Genomic DNA, 19,779 nt, shown 5'->3' with positions numbered 1-19,779 from the left:
GTCTACTCATTCTAGGTGACCGGCGCCGGTCATAAAGCTAACACTTAATAAAAAACATCATAGTTTTCCTTTTTTATTATCTCACTTGATTTTGCATTTTACTAATTAAATGTCAAGTTACATTTTTTCTTTCAGAAAATCAAAATTTTCCAGCAATCGTTTTTCGATCGAATAATATTGCAAGAGAAAGTTATATCCAATCTTCAGGGATTTTTTTGTTGTTGTTATTTTCAAACATTTTTTTCACAGTAAATTTGGATGCATTATTATTGGGTAATGAAAAAATGATTAATAATATTTATTTTATATGTACAACAGAAAATGAAATGAACTTTGGTTTTAATAAGTAAACTAGCACCCCTTAGCAGCTATTTTTACCTGATAAAAAATTGAATTTTTTCCAGAGTTCCGAATCCCCTATATATCAATTTTTAAGTCTGTAGACCAAAAAATTAACAGAATAGCTTGGTAGAGATCGTTCCACGCACGCACGCACGCACGCACGCGCACACACACACACACACACACACACACACACACACACACACACACACACACACACACACACACACACACACACACAGATAAGGTTACTTATATATATATTTTCTTTAAAGATTTTATCTTTATTGCTATTTTCATCTGTTTTATCTTTAGTTTTATGATAATAGTTAATAGTACTATTATCTTTAATTCTTTTAATTCTTTTTTTCTTTAATTTTATCAATAACAATGGTACTCTAAAATTTTAATTTTAATTTATAGCATAAATACCAATATTATCTCCATATTTCATTTTCATTAATCATCTTACTTTAATCTTTACTACAGTATTTACCATAATTTTATTATTATTATTATTATTATTATTATTATTATTATTATTGTTATCATTAATAATAATAATAATATTGTCGCTATCATTCATATTTTTATAATTATGCTTATATCATAGTTAAATTAAATTTAGCCTTCTCAACTTTTAATTTTAGGATTGTATAACTTTTTAAAACATCTAGCACGCATTGAATCATGCCGATCATGCTGTCTAGCCGATTTGACACCTACACATTTGCAACTCTAATTTGAACTAACTTCATTTTCAAATATAAGGTCTGCTCTTACCATTTGACGCCAAACCAACAATGGAAGCGGTTCTGTTGGTTATGTGTAACTGACTGAAAATCAAATTTGCGATTTTGGGGATTTTTCACCAACTACAAGATTTTATATTTATTAAAGCTGCATTGAACTTCTTTTCTAACCGGGTTATTTCTCGCTCTGAAATTACTTCATCATTTGGATTACTTTTTCACTCTACAACGCACTTGCGTGTTCCACTGACTTCTAAATTCTGACTATTCGTTTTCTTTTTATTTCCTTCGCTTGTCGGATGTACCATGGAGTAAGTCTTTATCCACGCTGGAAGATTTACTCCCAGTTTATTTTTGTTGTTTTCTCCCATTTCCTCCATATTTTCACATGTTTTTAACTGACATGAACACATTTTTTTTTTTGCAATTTATGACTAACCATCATTAATTGATATTTCATTCAATGCTTTAACCAGTAAATTTTAGCTCTACTATAATCATAATTTGCCAATTTCTTTCTTTCCTCTGATGAGAAAAATAGCAAGAATAGCATTCTTTGAAACTCTGTGGAATAAGAATTTTTGAAAATTGCTTTTGGAGTATTCTGTCGAACAATAAATTTAATTGTAAATTCACTTATATATATATATATATATATATATATATATATATATATATATATATATATATATATATATGGTAAAACTGGTAATTAGTAAAAACTTGAAGAGAGTGCTCAATACTATTGCAAAGCAAATATATGTTTTATTTTTTTATTACCGTTTTATCTGTTTGGCTACATATGTTTCAGATGTTGGATCATGTTTACGATCCGACAGCTTCGTCAGGCCTCGTAGAAGTGGTTGTTAATCAATGGAAAAAAGGTGTTTTTAAGAAAGAAAAAAAAAAGGAAGAAAGAAAAAGGGAGAGGGGAGAGACGGGTGTTGAAAATATTTCAGTTTTGAAGGTTCAAGATACATTCGATTATATTGTGTGTGTGGGGGTAGCAGATTCAGGTAGGTGTGGGTGGAGATATATGGATGTAGTGAGGAGGAGATGGAGAGAGGATGATAAAGATAAGAGTTAGGGAGGTAAGGAGAGGAGGGAAAAAAAGTTTCAATATTTTGGTTTTAAATTTTTGGTGATGGACGCAGCGGCAAAAACGTCACGTTTTTTTTTTTTTTCACATTCCTTCCCTCCTTCGCAGTATGGATTCGAGCATTACCACGTTTTTTTTTTCTCAACACACACCTCCAAACACCCGGTAAACGCCGGGCATCCAGGCTAGTTTTATATAAAGGATATTTAGACATGCAGTAAGTTTTTTAATCAGATTTTAGGCGAAAATTTAGCTGCTAAGAGGTCAAAGTTGAAAGAGTTAATCTTTGCAGACTCTACCAAACTCCACTGCCACTTTTTTTTTTTTTTTTTTTTTTTTTTAATGGAGAGTAGAAAACGCATTGTGGATGCGTTATCGGCAGCTCCTGTTACTCTCGCTTCTTCTTATTTGTCCCTCAGTCCTCATTTTTTAAATGAGTGATTTTTCGGACAAAGGGAGAAAAAAAAGCTGTTTTCTAGGTTGGCAGTATTTTTGCGAACAGTTGGCTGAGATGGCGGAAATTTTCTGTTTCTATGTCTATCCTTGTAGCCATGTCACTAGTAAGGGTGCTGGAGGTAAACGTTTTGTCTGGGCTGACGTTATCCGCCTGATAGTCAGGGACCCGAACCTTGGATTAACCACTAAGGAGGCTGTCCTATCAGCAGGTGCAAAGTACTGGGGCTGCTGTATTGCCATTTGGTGAATGGATTCTGGACCATGCAGTAGCTTCTGGTGGGGCCTCTCGATGCCATACTAGTGGGTAATTGTTACGGCTTTACCTTATCATTAGCTACAAATAAAAAAAAAAATTCTTCATTTCTTTTTCTCTCTTAGTTTCCCCTCTCTGTCCTGCTCTAAGTAAATCTGTCGACCTAGTCCACAAATTCCAAAATTTCATCATGACAAGTTTCAAGAAAAATTACACAATTAAACCCGGTTCTCCAACTTCCAACGTAGACCCCTACTACCATGTCTCCTTCTCCAACATCAGGGGTCTTCGTTCTAACCTTCCAGAGGTTGAAACCCAATTACAGGAGACTAAACCAGACCTTTTATTTTTAAGTGAAACTGGCATTGGACAGGCTATTTCCCTAGATGAGTTTGCAATTTCAGGATACTCTAACTTAACTTCTAAATCTGACCCCCAAGATCGCCATGGGCATGGAATATGTGCCTATATTAAAGATAGCTTTCCATGTGGGAGGGACATCTCCAGGGAAGATCCTAACTTACCCTATATGTGCTTCCGGGTTGCTTTAGCTCACACTACTGCATTTATATTTACTCTCTATCGCCCCCACAACAGCGGAGTTACTATCTTTCAAAGCATATCTGAGAAAATTGACCAAGTCCTTTCTACTTATCCTTCAGCTAACATTCACGTATGTGGAGACTTCAATGTTCACAACGTCGAATGGTTGACCAACTCAAACAAGACCGATGATGAGGGGAGGTTCTGTCATGATTTCTCCATTGCCTATGACCTCACTCAGATTGTTCAGGAACCTACCCGTGTGCCTGATAATGACGGCCAGTATGCGAGCCTACTAGACCTTTTTCTCACAACTTGCCCTGAACTATGTTCAGTTTCTGTTCTGTCGCCTCTTGGATCTTCCGACCACTCTGTTGTATCAATTAAGATAAAAATGAAATGTAATAAGTCCCCAGACGTACCTCTTCATCGTACAGTATATCGATACACTAAGGCTGACTGGGATAGCTTCCGTACATTTATATCTGATCTACCTCTGCATTCCATGTTTAAAAAGGATGTGTCCTCTATAGTATTAGACCTAACTGAATGGTTAATTGTAGGTATTGACCATTTCATACCCTCTAAAAAGTTTCAGCAAAAACCTAACAGCCAGCCATGGTTCTCTCCAGAATGTGCTGCTGCCATTGCGCACAGAAATCACTTTTTCCACTGCTTCAAACGTAATAGATGTATGGAAACTAAAGCCGTTTTCAGGACTGCCAGCAACCATTGTAAGAAAGTAATAAGGAACGCAAGAGTGTTGTATGCTCAATTTGTTAAGTCCAAAGTAGCTGAGCAGCGGCTTGGTTCCCACCAGTTTTGGCAAATAGCAAACAGAATCCTGAACAGAAGCGTGTGCTCCATCCCAACTATTATCAATGGACCTGAGGTAATCTCGTCAGCATCAGACAAAGCCAAACTCTTTGTCAAGAACTTTGCAGCTAATTCTACCCTTTGCGACCAAGACCGCTAACCCCCAATATTTCCTCCTGTATCAGAAAACACGCTATGTGATATACGTATATCTGTACATGATGTTGCAAAGCTAATCAAAAACCTTGATTCGAGTAAAGCAACTGGCCCTGATGGTATTCCAATTATAGTACTCAAAAAACTTCAACCTGAATTAGCGCCCATACTTACAAAACTGTTTAAACGTTGTCTTAAGGAGAATAGTTTCCCATCTCCATGGAAAATCTCATCAGTATGCCCTGTATTTAAGAATTCAGGTGATCGCTCATCCCCCTCTCAGTACAGGCCAATAAGTCTCCTGTGCGTCATGAGTAAGTTGCTAGAATCTGTGTTAAATACAGAAGTAATCAAACATCTCAACAAAAATAACCTTCTTAGTGACACTCAATATGGTTTCCGTTCTGCTAGATCTACAGCAGATGTCCTTACAGTTATATCGCATAGGATTAGCAAATCTCTCGACGGTGGCAATCTTTCTAGGGCAATTGCTCTTGACATATCTAAGGCCTTTGATAGGGTATGGCATAAAGGTTTACTTCATAAGATCGCTAGCTATGGTATAGCTGGAAAAGTCTTCTCAATTATTAAATCATTTCTTTCTGATAGGTTCATAAGAGTAGTAGTTGAGGGGCAAAAATCAGAAGCTCACAGTATTAATGCCGGTGTCCCTCAGGGATCCATCCTGGGCCCAACTCTTTTCCTGATCTACATTAATGATCTTCCAAATCATATCCTTACATCATTTGTAGACATTTATGCTGACGACACTACCATTTATGGTAGCACATCTAAGACAGTAAACGACCAAGTTCTCTCCAATTCTCTCTCCTCTGATCTTGAGCACGTAGTACAATGGGGAAAGGAGTGGCTGGTTACTTTTAATGCATCTAAAACCAAGCTTCTCTCTTTACATCATCAACATTCTAATTCACATTTGTCATCAATTGAAATGAATGGCTCTCGTCTTAAGGAGGCCTCAAGTTTTGACAAGCTTCTGGGCTTGACCATTACTCATGATCTTAAATGGAACACGTATATCAAATCTGTGGCCAAGGCCGCTGGAAAAATGGTGGGATCTTTCTATCGATCCAGTAGATATCTCACTGCTGATGCTATTCTCTACCTATATAAGAGCCAGGTTCGTCCAAGGATGGAATACTGTTGCCATATCTGGGCAGGAGCTGCTAGAAAGGACTTGTCCTGCCTTGATAGAGTTCAAAATAGACTTCATAGCCTCGTAGGAGATGTCCTTTTCTCCTCCTTGCAACCTCTATCTCACAGAAGAGATGTTGCGAGTTTGTCTCTGATGTATCGTTATTTTCATGGAAAGTGTTCAACTGAGCTTCAATCTATGGTCCCCCCTCGCCAAACTTTCACAAGAAATACTCGTCTAGCTGTAAACACTATCAATAATTTTCCCCACTCTTTATCTGTGCCTAAACCTAAACGTAGATTCCATGAACAAAGCTTCTTTCTTAGAACTGCACGCCTGTGGAATTGTCTTCCGTTTTCCTGCTTTCCGGCTGACTACAATATGGTTGTGTTCAAGTCTAAAGTAAATAAGTTCTTGATGAGCCGTTCCATATAAGTTATTAAATTTACCAAATTTTCATTACTAATGATTACTATATTGACCAATTTCTACTGTACACTCTTTAACCCTTATCCTTGAGTGGCCTCTTGGCCTTGATAATGTGGTGATGCCTTTGTAAAAAAAAAAAAAAAAAAAAAAAAAGTTTGGGTCTAAACACTTGAAATTTTAGATGTAGGTTACGTGGACATGAGTAAACTTTTTAATATCTATATACATATGCACATAAAGTTATGAACAGTACATAGGGTCTGAACACAGCCGGGCTGAACTTCTAGTATAATAATAAATACGAAATCTGTATTGATCAAAATATCATATTTAAGCGTATTTTACGATCGGGCAATGCTGGGCCGCCTGCTAGTATATATATAAAAGTGAGGATGTGTTCATGTGTGTGTGTGTGTGTGAGAGAGAGGGTAACAAATTTTTGATCTACACATTTGAAATTTGGTATATAAGTATTCAGACACGTAGAAAACCCTTTACACGATTTTCATCCAGATTAAAGAGCGGCTGAGGGGTCAACATTGAAAAATTGGTATGTGGGGATAATCGGATTTTTATCTGTTTTCAAAAGTTTCACGGCTGCGCATGCGTGATCGTGAGGCATGACAGTTTCCTTATGTTAAGTATAAGCTCGTTTGAAAACACTTTTTAAAGATCATATCAAGCTAATCAAATGGTTACCGTACTTGACTCATTGTCTTTAGGTTTTACTTTCGAGCTCAGCTTGAGTATTTTTCTTTTCTTATAAGAAGTAAACTGTTTAGAAAAAATATAATACTCGCATGCACATGTCTCAGTTTCTTTCCGTTTTTTAATTCATTTTTTTCTTTAAAAGGAATTTAAGATTACGCTTAATACCTTAAGTATTTCTGTTTATAATAAATACAAATTCTACATTAATTAAAATATAATATTTATGCGATTTTACGACTGGTCAACACCGGGTGGCCTGCCAGTATATATATATATATATATATATATATATATATAGTGGACTCTCCAGTCGATTTAGACGGATGAGCTTCTGCTGCAACAGCTTTGCAACAAAAGTTGCTCGGAAATCCACACAGATGATTTGTTTATAGTGGTGAAGGCTTTGTGTAGAACCAACCACACTTTTTGGTGTTACTGCTTACCTTTGTCAGTGCAGATGACTTCCACAGGACAGAGTATACAGTAGACCGCAGGTTTTTACATCAGAGTTACCTTTTCCTAGATGCATGTCTTAACAAAGACTGCGGGTGCATCTCTATCGCCCCCACAACAGCGGAGTTACTATCTTTAAGAGTATATCTGAGAAAATAGACCACATCCTGTCTGCACATCCCTCGGCTAACATTCACATTTGTGGTGACTTCAATGTCCATAACGTGGAATGGCTGACCTACTCAAATAAGACAGATGATGAGGGGAGGTTCTGTCATGACTTTGCCATTGCCTATGACCTCACTCAGATTGTTCGCGAGCCCACCCGAGTGCCAGATACTACCGGTCAGTATGCAAGCCTTCTAGACCTTTTTCTCTCAACCTCCCCTGAGCTATGTTCATGCACTGTTCTTTCTCCTCTAGGATCCTCCGACCACTCCGTTGTATCAGTTAAGATAAAAATGAAATGTAATAAGTCCCTAGACGTACCCCTCCACCGTACTGCATACTGATACTCCATGGCTGACTGGGATAGTTTCCATACATTCATATCTGATCTACCTCTGCATTCCATGTTTAAAAAGGATGTGTCCTCTATAGTATCAGACCTAACCGAATGGTTAATTCTAGGCATAGACCAATTCATACCATCTAAAAAATTCCAACAAATATCTAACAGCCAGCCATGGTTTTCCTCAGAATGTGCTGCTACCATTGTGCATAGAAATCATTTTTTCCATAGCTACAAACGTAATAGATGCACTGAGACTAAAGCTGCTTTCAGGAATGCCAGCAACCACTGTAAAAGAGTAATAAAAAATGCAAGAGAGCTATATGCCCAGTCTGTTAAATCCAAAGTAGCTGATCAGCGGCTTGGTTCCCACCAGTTTTGGCAAATAACAAATAGGATCCTGAACAGAAGTGTGCGTTCTATCCCAACCATTATCAACGGACCAGAGGTCATCTCGTCAGCCTCAGACAAGGCCAAACTATTTGCCAAGAACTCTGCAGCTAATTCTACCCTATATGACGAAGGCCATCAACTCCCCATATTTCCTCCTATAACACAAAACACGCTAGGTAATATACAAATATCTGTGCGTGAGGTCGCCAAGCTAATCAAGAACCTAGATTCCAGTGAAGCAACTGGCCCTGACGGCATTCCAATTATAGTGTTAAAAAAGCTTCAACCTGAAATTGCTCTCATACCTACAAAACTGTTTAAGCGTTGCCTTAAGGAGAAGTGCTTTCCAACAACCTGGAAAACCTCATCAGTATGCGCTGTATTTAAGAATTCAGGTGATAAGTTCTCTCCCTCTCAGTACAGACCTATAAGCCTCCTGTGTGTCATGAGTAAGTTGCTGGAATCCATACTAAATAGAGAAATAGTCAACCACCTCAGCAGAAATAACCTCCTTAGTGACACGCAATATGGTTTCCGTTCTGCCAGATCTACCACAGATGTGCTAACGGTTATCATAGGATTAGCGAATCTCTTGATAAAGGTTACCTTTCTAGGACAATTGCTCTTGACATATCAAAGGCCTTCGACAAGGTATGGCATAAAGGCCTACTTCACAAGATCTCCAGTTACGGTATAACTGGAAATGTTTTCTCAATCATTAAATTATTTCTCTCTAATAGGCTCATAAGAGTAGTGGTCGATGGACAAAAATCAGAGGCCTGCAGTATTAATGCTGGAGTCCCTCAGGGGTCCATCCTGGGCCCAACTCTCTTCCTGATCTACATCAATGATCTCCCTAAACACATACTTAAATCATTCGTTGACATCTATGCTGATGACACGACTATCTACGGCAACACATCAAAGGCTGTAAATGACAAAGTTCTCTCTGATTCTCTCTCCTCTGATCGCGAGCGTGTAGTTCAGTGGGGGAGTACGTGGCTGGTTACCTTTAATGCATCTAAAACCAAGCTCCTATCTTTACACCATCAACGCTCTGATCCCCATCTGGCATCAATTGTGATGAATGGCTCTCGCCTAGGAGAAGCTCAATGTTTTGACAAGCTTCTGGGCTTGACCTTTACTCCTGATATGAAATGGAACATGTACATCAAGTCTGTTGCCAGGGTCGCTGGAAAGATGGTGGGTTCCTTCTACCGCTCCAGAAGATATCTCACTACTGATGCAATTCTCTATCTATATAAAAGCCAAGTACGTCCAAGGATGGAATACTGTTGCCATATCTGGGCAGGAGCTGCTAAAATCAGCCTATCCTGCCTTGACAGAGTACAAAATAGACTTCGTGGCTTAGTGGGGGATGCCCTTTTCTCTACCCTGCAACCTCTCTCCCACAGAAGAGACTTTGCGAGCCTGTCTTTGTTTTACCGTTATTTCCATGGCAAGTGCTCGTCTGAGCTCCAATCTCTGGTCCCCCCTCGCCAATCTTTTACAAAGAACACCCATCTAGCTGAAGCGACTGTGAAAAGTTTTCTCCACTCTCTATCTGTGCCTAAATAAAAAAGTAGATTCCATGAACACAGCTTCTTTCTTAGAACAGCACGCCAGTGGAACTCTGTTCCATCTGCCTGTTTCCCACCTGACTACAACTTGGATGTCTTCAAATCCAACGTAAACAAATTCCTGATGAACCGCCCCCTTAAGTAGACACTTTATGAAATCTCAATACTAACGTACAACGTACTGTACATGCAATAACCCTTATCCCTGAGTGGCTTCCGGGCCTTGATAAGTGGTGATCTCCTTGTAAAAATAAAAAAGAAAAAAAAGTGAATTAATGCGCCCCCAGATACCAACCTGAAAATTTCTACGACTCAGCACAGGACATACTGTTTAGGATCGTGTTTAACAAGGAACTGTGGGGAGTTAAGTAGAAAGATGTCTGCTCATATTACATTTAAACTTCTGTAGGTTAGTAGTCAAGAAAGCAGGAAATAGGGAGTGAATTCTAAAGTCTATCCGTCGGAAAGAAAAAGCTATTAGAGCAGAAGGCTTTCCAGTATTTACGGACCTCCACAGTGAAGGGGTAAGATTTTGCTGTTTGTCCGGTTAGTAGGGAGTATGTATGTCGAGAAGCACAAGTACTATGACTTTATCAGAGCATACCCCATTAAAGTACTTGTAAAACAGACACTGGGATGCAGCATTACGGCAATGGGACAGAGGTTGGAGCTTGGACGATGGTGTGGGATCTATCAGATTTGGGTCTCTTTTTAAATCCTGTCTAAAAGTTAGAGACTAGTGATAGATAAACCAACAAAGATGTAGCAACAACACTCCATGCATCGGCGAATTGTGGCTTTGTAATTATATAGGGTGCTCTCTGGTGTGAGTAATTTTCTAGCCCGATGGAGGGAGCCCAGAGATACTTTTAAAAATAATCTCCATAAAATGTAGAAAATTTAAGAATTTAATCAATTGCTATGAAGTTTTTTTTTTCTCTTTTTAACGTTTATCAGGTTCTATTATTTGGTGAAAAGCGAAAGTACCCAGGGACGTTTTGGGAACGGGAAATGAGGATAATACGTTCTCATAGGTTAGATCCCGTAAGTATTAACGATATATTTCTATATTTTATTTCAAACTTAGTAAATTGTAATATCATTTCTATTGATAATTTTAGATATAGGATAATTTCTTAAGAAATATATCTATTATCTCACAAAATATCTGGCACGTGTTTTTTGCTTTTACTTCCCTATTATAATGTGGATGAAATCAAATTATATTTTGTTTATTTTTATTCAATAAATTTTTGAAAATTTTAATTTAAATATATATCGTTGAAGATGTACAGAGTGGAACAAAAAAATGGCCGCCCTAAAGAGAACAACACTACAGCTTTATTTCAAAAATGTTATTGAAACAATCAATTCAGGTAATTGATTATCTAGTCGAGCGATGATCAGAATAACGAGTTTGAAGGTAGGGAAGGAGGAAGATTCATGAAATGCATGACAAAAACTTCTTTAATTCAAATCACTCCAGACAAGGCAGGAAACCACTTCATGTAAGGGGCTAAAATATAAAATAAAAATAATTCTTCATGGCCAAAAACTAGCTAACGATAACTTTTAAATGGATAGGTTCCGACAGAGAAAACAGTAATTCTTTCCCCTTCGCCAGAAACAACGTCCATAGAATGTGAGAACTAAATGAAAGAATAAGTGAAACGGATTACTAAACATTTCTTTGTTTGATACTTGTTTATGCACGAAAAGAATAAAAAGAATTTCTTATGATTCGATATGTTATTAAGTCTAAAAATTTCATAGAATATCCTCTACACTCAGTAATTTTTTTTTTCATCGGGGGAGGGGGGGCACCACTTATCAAGGCTGAGATGCCACTCGAGGATAAGGGTTAATGGATGTACATTAGTCATTAGAATGCGTAGTAAACATTAGTGTGAATTTTATAACTTGGGGGGAGGGCGGTTCAAGAAGAACTTTTTCATGTTGGACTTGAAGACAATCAGATTGTAGTAAGCTGGAAAGCAGGCAAACAGAATAGAGTTCCTCAGGCGAGCAGTTCTAAGAAAGAAGCTTTGTTCATGGAATCTACGTTTGGGTGTAAGCACAGATAAAGAGTGTGAGAAATTGTTGATAGTTGTTTTGGCTAGACGAGTGTTTTTCGTGAAAGTCTGGCAAGAGGGGACTATAGATTGAAATTCAAATGAGCACTTTCCATGAAAATAACGATAAAGCAGAGACAGACTGGCAACATCTCCTCTGTGGGAAAGAGGTTGCAGGGAAGAGAAAAGGGCATCCCCCACTAAGCTATGAAGTCTATTTTGAACTCTGTCAAGACAGGATAAGCTACTTCTAGCGGCTCCTGCCCAGATATGGCAACAGTACTCCATCGTTGGCCGAACCTGGATTTTATATAGGTAGAGAATTGCATCAGGAGTGAGATATCTACTGGAGCGGTAGAAGGATCCCACCATTTTTCCAGCGACTTTTGCAATGGATTTGATATACGTGTTCCATTTCAGATCGAGTGTAAAGGTCAAGCCCAGAAGCTTTTTAATTTTAATTAATCTTAACAACATTCTACTTTTAGTGCATGGAACGTTTGTTTTCCTTTTATTATGATTATATGACAGTTTAAAGCAATATAAATCTTATGGAGACTTGACCATTCATATATAATTTATGTATATACTTTTAAAGATAATCTCCGTCAAAAATGTTAAATGTTTAAATTTAAGAAAATTGCAACTTTCCTTTTTGTCTTTTCTTCTTTTTTCCACGTTCGTCAGATTCCAAAAAGGCAAATATTCATAGATTTCTCTGATGATTCGGACACTGTTTCCGAACAATTGAATCCTGTAAGTAATTGATCATATCAGAATCTCGTGTTTCACACATACTTACTTGAACGTTTATCAAACCTTCATGAGAACTTTTAATAATGTGTCAGTTTCTTTTATTTAACTTATATCTTATATGTAATGCAAACTCGATTACTTCCCCCTTTTCACTTAACTTGCTCTCTTAATAAAATGCATATAATAAAACCTTTTTTGTGGTGATTTCTGCATAATATTGCTTTGTTGTTTAAAATAATGTCTTGTCTAAAACATTACATACTTGTTTCCACATTGCTATGAAATGAATAGAAGCGATGCATTTAAAACATAATATCTGTGAAAATAAGTATTATTGGTATTTCTCAGACATTTTCCGTGAAAATGCTACTCAAAATGAGAACTGTAGTGTAAAGTATCCAAATAATATGCATAACCAATTCTCATTTAAAACATTCAGAAACGTAAAATCTTTAAAAAAATACGTTACAGTTAATTATCAGTCTTATTAAGATATCTTACATAGATCGCTACACTTTGTAGGGCTCATTCTTTCAGTTTTCCTCAATCTTGTAATATTCAGATAGTTTTGATCGCCACACCCTTGTTGATGAATTATTTTACTAGCTACTTATGACAGTCTGCTTAAGTCATCTCTCTCTCTTTGACAGAATGGTTATTACTTACCAGCCGTGACACTCTTCACGAATCGTCGCTATTGACTCCAGTTCTGCGCTATTCTGAGCAACTCAGCCATGCTTATTTCTATAATGTCCTTCACATTGTCTGGCATTCCTGTTTTTGGTCTTTCACGTCTTCTTTTGCCAAAGTTGTACTAAGGAGCCTATCTTTCGTGAGGCCGTCTGTTCTGACCACATGCCCCCTTCCCAATCGCAATTTCCTGATATTTATGTGTCCAGCAGTCCTAAGCCGTTTAATCTTCTCCAGACCCATTCGTTTGTACGTTTGTCCACCCGGCTTACACGAAGAAGTCTACAGTAGCATCACAATTCAAAAGCAGCAATTTTCCGCTTTCTTCAATGGATCTGTCTTTCCAGATATTGGTTAGCGCAATCATTGCTGTCTTTGCCATTGCAATACGCAATCTTACTTCTTTGGTGTTATCTAATTTGTTACAATTGCAACCAGGTAGCTGAAATATTCTACATTTCAACATTTTGATTGTCTACAATTACGGTTTCATCATTTGGTAGCTGTGTTACTTTCACTACCTTTTTTTTTTTTTGCTGACATTGAGAAAGAATACTGCTGCTTCACTGGCAACGTTTACCTTGTTGGTTAAGTCTTGTAGTTCTTGCATATATGTTAAAATCAGAACTACATTGTCAGCGTATCTTAGGTTGTTGATTTTTCTTCCACCAATTCTAATTTCTGCTGAGTGATGTTCAAGTACTTCTCGCATTACTTGTTTGGTATATATATTAAAAAGGTGGGGTGACATTAAGTCATACAAAGCTTAAAATAAATTTCGAGGTTGATCATATAGCCCGTTCATAGGCAATAGGTGTATAGGTAAAAGAGTCATCTGCTCCCGATAACAGGAAATGCCTGTAGAGTTATCTCCCCTCACAACACGAACTAACTAGTGAGTCATATTCCCTGATAGGTATATATAGAGGAGACATAGGGGAAGCCATTTGTCTTTTTGTGTGAATCTTAATAACGCAATAGAAAGACACATTTTCCCACTTTACATGGCGCTACGAACAGGATCATTGTAAAACGTGGAAAATTGTAAAACGACATTGCACATTGAATATTCTGATCACCAAATATCATGAACAAGAAAGCGTGTATCTATTAAAACAGCTTATTGTTTTAGAAAGAAAACGTTGGGTTAAGAAAATAGATGCTTTGCAGCTGTGGATGAAAAAACCAGGACGACCCTCGATAGGACTAGATACCACTGACCGAGAATAGACATTGTTTTTGGATACATAGGCCCGATACAAAGATGTATGCGGGTTGGAAGACTCAGTCGCAATCTGGAATGAATTACAGGAGACATGTACACCGGAAACAAACAGGCTAAGGCTACTCTTTAAACTGGTAGGGTCAGAGAGGCTCAACTTTGCCACAGACCAGTACCTTCTATGGTGTCAGTGAAAGGATTACACAAAGAAGTCTACCAACATAAATTTTACTTTATAAGGCAAAACACATTTCTTATCTAGACTGCGTGGCCAAATTTTGTTAATTTTGAATTCAATGATTAAACGAACAAACCTATTGATAACAAGTGCAAGTCGACTATTCAGACCATATGGTTGCCAGACAGATTATAGCTGGATTAAGAAACACAGAACACCAAAGGAGGGTATTGGCACAGGTAGCTTTGCTAACTGCATTGGAGCAGAAGTTTATATGGTTGGTCTGCCTTAAGAGAACAGACAAATCCACTCACACTTTAACGATGCCACACACCCTCTTGCGCTATTCAGTATACAAAGATTGAACCAAGAATACCACAAGCAGGAGACCAAGATTCATTCGACTCCACGATACACCAAAGATTGCAACGGATGCAGAAAGAGGTCACACACTAGAGGGTTGATGAGTCAAGAGAACTGTCTAGCAGCCTGACTCAACTACCACTTTTTCACAGTAGTGAAGCACCCTAAAAAGGTTTGCCATAAATTTGAGCGGTCCAAAAAGCCACAAGAAGTCGGGAGTCATTCATAATCACTAATAATACCACAGATAATTTTTCTGCTCGCAATCACAATCGGTGAACGTGACTCACATTGAGTTGAAATGGGGGAACAATTTCATGTGTGCTACTCAACTCAGTTACAGTGGAGGTGACCATGATGCTTGAAACTCATGCAAGGTTCAGACATGTACTGAAAAATAAAAGAGAAGCCAGAGCAGTCATCGCATCCTTGCCTATGCAGACACAGGGCAACATATGTCTACATCAACCATTACAAACAATGGAGAGTAAATTCTTAGAAATAAAATTTATTCTAGGAGTTACACAAACAACAATTCACATACCGATACCCGTTCCCCATTACTAGAAGAAGGTGAAACGGGACATAGACAGAGACGTTGCACTAGGGATAATAGAACTGGTACCCATAGTCACACCTACTGCTTGGTGTTCAATGATGGTGGTCACACTAAAAAAGTATGGGTTTCTAGGCGCATGATGGATGTACAGAAGTTGAATGATGCCACTATGAGAGAATCTCATCACATTCAATCAGGCTTCGGTGATACCAGGATACACTAGAAAAAACAGTACTGGATGCACGGAACCGATAGCATAGTCTATTGCTGTCCTCAGCTGCATGGAATTTTACTGCGTTCAGTACTGAGTGGGGCCGATATAGCTAACGTTGGATCCTTTAAGGATTCAATGGATCAGGAATGAATATACTCATCGGTTTGATGACATTACCGTGGATATGGTTCGTAAAACCCGATGCATAGAAGACCGTCTTCTATGGAAAGACTCAATAGAGTTTTCATATTGGCACACGATTGACAATACCAGTCATTGCGCAAACAAGGCAATTGCATTTAATTCAGACAAATTTCACTTTACCGAAATGAAGGTGGAGTTGGCAGGATTTCTGGTTACCACGAATAGTGTTAAACTCAAAAAAAGAATGACAGAAATTATATATCTCCACAAATATTACTGTAGCTAGATCCTGGTTGGGACTCATGAATCAAATGTCATATACTTTTTCACAAGCAGAAGTCATGACTCCCTTCCGAGAACTATTGAGGACAAAGAAAAGAAAGTTTTATTGTGATGAAACACTTGAGCATCTATTTCAAGAATCAAAGAGAGTAGTAGCAAAGAAGATTGAGAAATATATCTTAACGTTCGAAATAAACAGAGTAACAGGACTGGCAACAGATTATAATAAAACAGGAATATCGTACTTCCTATTTCAGAAACACTGCAGATATGATATAGTAGTAATTCTAAAAACAGTCGCACCTCAAAGAAGCTACCAGCATGGAGAAACTAGGAGAAAACCAAGATGCAAAAAGTGTGACATGTTTTATGGAGGAGAATCTGATAAGCCACATAAAGTGGCGAGAGTTACTGAACATAAAGGGCTAAACTCTAAAGGAAAAGAGTCAATATTTTACTCAAGCTTGATAAGTAAACTTCTGTCAGCAAAAGACTACACACAACCTCACCTCAAAGAAGCAAAAGGTATGTTTTGTCTGCTACCAGCGCGTGGAAGCGATTATAAATCGTAAGAGTTGTAGTAAGTTTTATAAAGAACTGTGAGATAAGCCACGTGAACTGGCAAGAGTTGCTGAACATAAACGGCAATACTCTAAGGGAAAGGAGTCAGCATTTCGCTTACACTTGATGATTAAACCTCCATCAGTAAAAGACGCACAGACATATGGAACACAACAATGATCAAGGAAAATGTCCCCCTTGCAAAGATTTCAATTGCTGTGAGCCATAATTCTCCAAACTTTGCACAACTGTGAATTGAATATGAGTTGAGGGGATGGTCAGTGGAAGCTCATTTTGGCTGGATCCCGTTTTATAAATGACTCATAATCGTGATATGCACTAGAAGAAAAGCTTTAGCCTTGGTCTACCGGTTGGAATCCTGTCGCATGTTCATACTCAGATTTGCCGATAACAGTGGATCACCTGCCTCTGATAAAAATATTACCAAACAAAATCAGAAAATATTAAAAACCCCGCCTGTTAAATTTCAAGGAAAGGACACTGATGTACAGATTCGAGATAAAATACCGTCCTGAAAAACTTAACTTAACCTCTGATTGTGTGTTACGATATTCAGCAGATACCCCACCAAAAGTCATAACCAAATGATCAACACTGTAGTGAGAACTGTTTTCATGTCGATATCCGGAAGTGATCATAAATTAAAAACTATGGGAAAGGATCGTGGCCACGGCAGCCATAGATTAAGAATAAGAGAACTAATTCAAAATTGCTTTCTTCAGTCACGTAACGACCTTCCACCCATAACTCAAGTTTTCTGGTCAATGCATGAAGAATTATATTGGTAACAAAATTCTGATACCATGACAACTTCGAGCAGGTGTATTGGAATCTCTTCATTCTTCACATAAAGGCGTAAATGGTATGATACAAATGCAAGAGAGTTGTTCTGATCAGGTTTAAATGGTAACATCAGGCAAACCAGATTTCAGTGCCGCATTTGCAACACGATCGCATCATCTCGGCCAGGAGTGCCATGATATCACCAGCAGACCCGGATTTTCTATTCCAACAAGTTGTGTTTGACTTTGTCGATATACAGATTAGGAACTTTATGGTTTATGCTGATCGATATATTGAATAGGTGGAAGTAGCTCTAATGACGCCGGGGAGAGCAAAACTGTATGCAATACATTGAGAACTTAGTTTTGTACTTACGGTTCAACTGTCCACCGTTTGAAGCTCCAGGAGTACGACTCCTTTTTTTGACGAACTGAGGTATACACAAACGTACTTCACCAGCATATTACGCTTAAAGCAACAGTCACGCAGAATTAGCCGTTAAGATCGCAAAATGCATACTAATAAACAATGTAGACAGCTATGGACGCATGTGGTATGATTGGGCTGCTCGGGCATTACTAACTTCTCGCAATACCCCATCCAAGACCTTTACATGTCTTCGGCATTGAGGTATTAAAGAACACCTTTCTGTCCTATGAAATAAATACCAAACGCGGAAACTGGTAAAAAAAAAAAAATAGGTGAACTAAGGGAGTTGACAATGAGCAAGAAGCATATACGGAACGAACAGTTCTACAACCATCATTGTCGTCCACTCAGGCAAGCCCAAGTCAATCACTTTGTCCAGATCCACAACTAGGATGAGCGAAGATAGGGAGGATCGTAAAGACACATAGAAACTGACACTACCAAGTGAGTAGATGAGAGCAATCGAGTAACACTGCATAATCGTCAGTTTCTCGATAAAATATACCCAGTTGTGGATGGCCCACATTACACCACAGCAGGAACCTCAAATTCGTCCACAACCCCTGAGTCTCTACAGGAACAACCCCTAAGAAAGCAATGAAGGTAGAACGACACATCAATGTGGGATATCCCAGCGAGCATGATGAATAAAAAATGGCAGTTAATGATACCACAGGAAGATGTACACATTCCATCAGTTCCTACCATTAAGACAATCTTCATATCGCAAAACAAAAACACCAAGAAACTTACTTATCGCCACAAATACATGGAAAATCACACGAGTTTTCTGGGGCACATAAAGATGACCACAACAATTCATCCGTAGTCACGGGAGGCATTCTCAGCTAAAGGAGTCATTTGCTCCTGATAACAGGAAATGCACGTGGAATTATCTTTGATAACAGGAAGCAATCAGGGAGTGATCTCTCCTGATAGCTATATATAGAGAAGGCATGGAGGCAGCTATTTACTTTTTGTTTAGATCTTAGCAGGCTTAAAGTACACATTTCCCTACGACATAATAGGGCAACGTCAAGGTCTTTCAGACCGTAAAAATTACACCCCTTTTTAAATGACAGCCATTTCTTTGGATTCCTAAGTATTAGTAGCAACCTTAGTTCCCTGATTCCCTTGTAGATTCTTCTATGCTACATACTGCTTGCATAGTCTACAACTCGTTATAATTCATCATAAAATTCCGTATTTCGTTTTTCTCCTATTTTCTTACTCACAGGCAACCCCTTTTCTCTCCGAAAACAATTCTATAACAAATTTTTATGACTCTGTGCAACGCTAAGCTAACATAACTCCTACTGCATACACTGTTAAAATAATTCTCAATTCATGTATTATAACCGTGACAGTCCTTTTTTTTCTATTTTTCTATTTTAGAGGTCACCTGAGTGAAAAATAAACGCATACAAAAGGAAGCCAGAGCAGATAATATTCCTGTTATTAATCGTTCATTCTTTTTCGTGTTCGATTTTCATCTTCTTTGTTGAACTTTCACATATCGATTAGTCAATCGACTAAAATTTTGTTTTGGTCTTTTTTTTCTTCCATTTTTTATGTTTTTTTTTCCAATTAAAATCTCTTACGTTTTTCCGTTGTTTTATTTCAATTAAAATCACTTGCATTCTGTTGTATGGTTTAAAAAAATCACTTGCATTCTGTTGTACGGTAGTAAAAAAAAAAAAAAAAAAAAAAAAAAATCGTGCAAACCTTTTACCACTGGCAACGCCCGCTTCAGAGAGTGAAAGAAGAAGAAGAAGAAGAAGAGAATGGCCACTGCGTCTATTTATAGACTAGAGATCATGGGAAGAGTATGCAAATAACTTTGGACAGTTTTGTC

General features: G+C 37.9%; 1 protein-coding gene across 4 annotated transcripts in view; it reads left to right on the top strand.

The window, feature by feature from the left end:
* Positions 1-19,569, top strand: part of LOC145279632 (uncharacterized) — an 89,581-nt gene extending 70,012 nt beyond the window's left edge. The window contains exons 6-8 of one of the 4 annotated variants that reach the window (XM_080130851.1): positions 10,608-10,694; positions 12,410-12,478; positions 19,320-19,569. In XM_080130851.1, coding sequence (XP_079986977.1) covers positions 10,608-10,694; positions 12,410-12,478; positions 19,320-19,334 — 171 coding nt within the window. In that variant the 3' untranslated portion in view covers positions 19,335-19,569. The remainder of the gene's footprint in view (positions 1-10,607; positions 10,695-12,409; positions 12,479-19,319) is intronic. The other 3 variants (XM_080130853.1, XM_080130852.1, XM_080130854.1) reach the window with 3 other exon arrangements.
* The last annotated feature ends 210 nt before the right edge of the window (positions 19,570-19,779 follow it).

The sequence above is a fragment of the Euprymna scolopes genome, chromosome 7, assembly GCF_053919585.1.
Source record: "Euprymna scolopes isolate OS-2025 chromosome 7, ASM5391958v1, whole genome shotgun sequence".
NCBI lineage: Eukaryota > Metazoa > Mollusca > Cephalopoda > Sepiida > Sepiolidae > Euprymna > Euprymna scolopes.
Note: the sequence above shows the minus strand (reverse complement) of the source record. Positions and strands in the feature narration are given on the sequence as shown.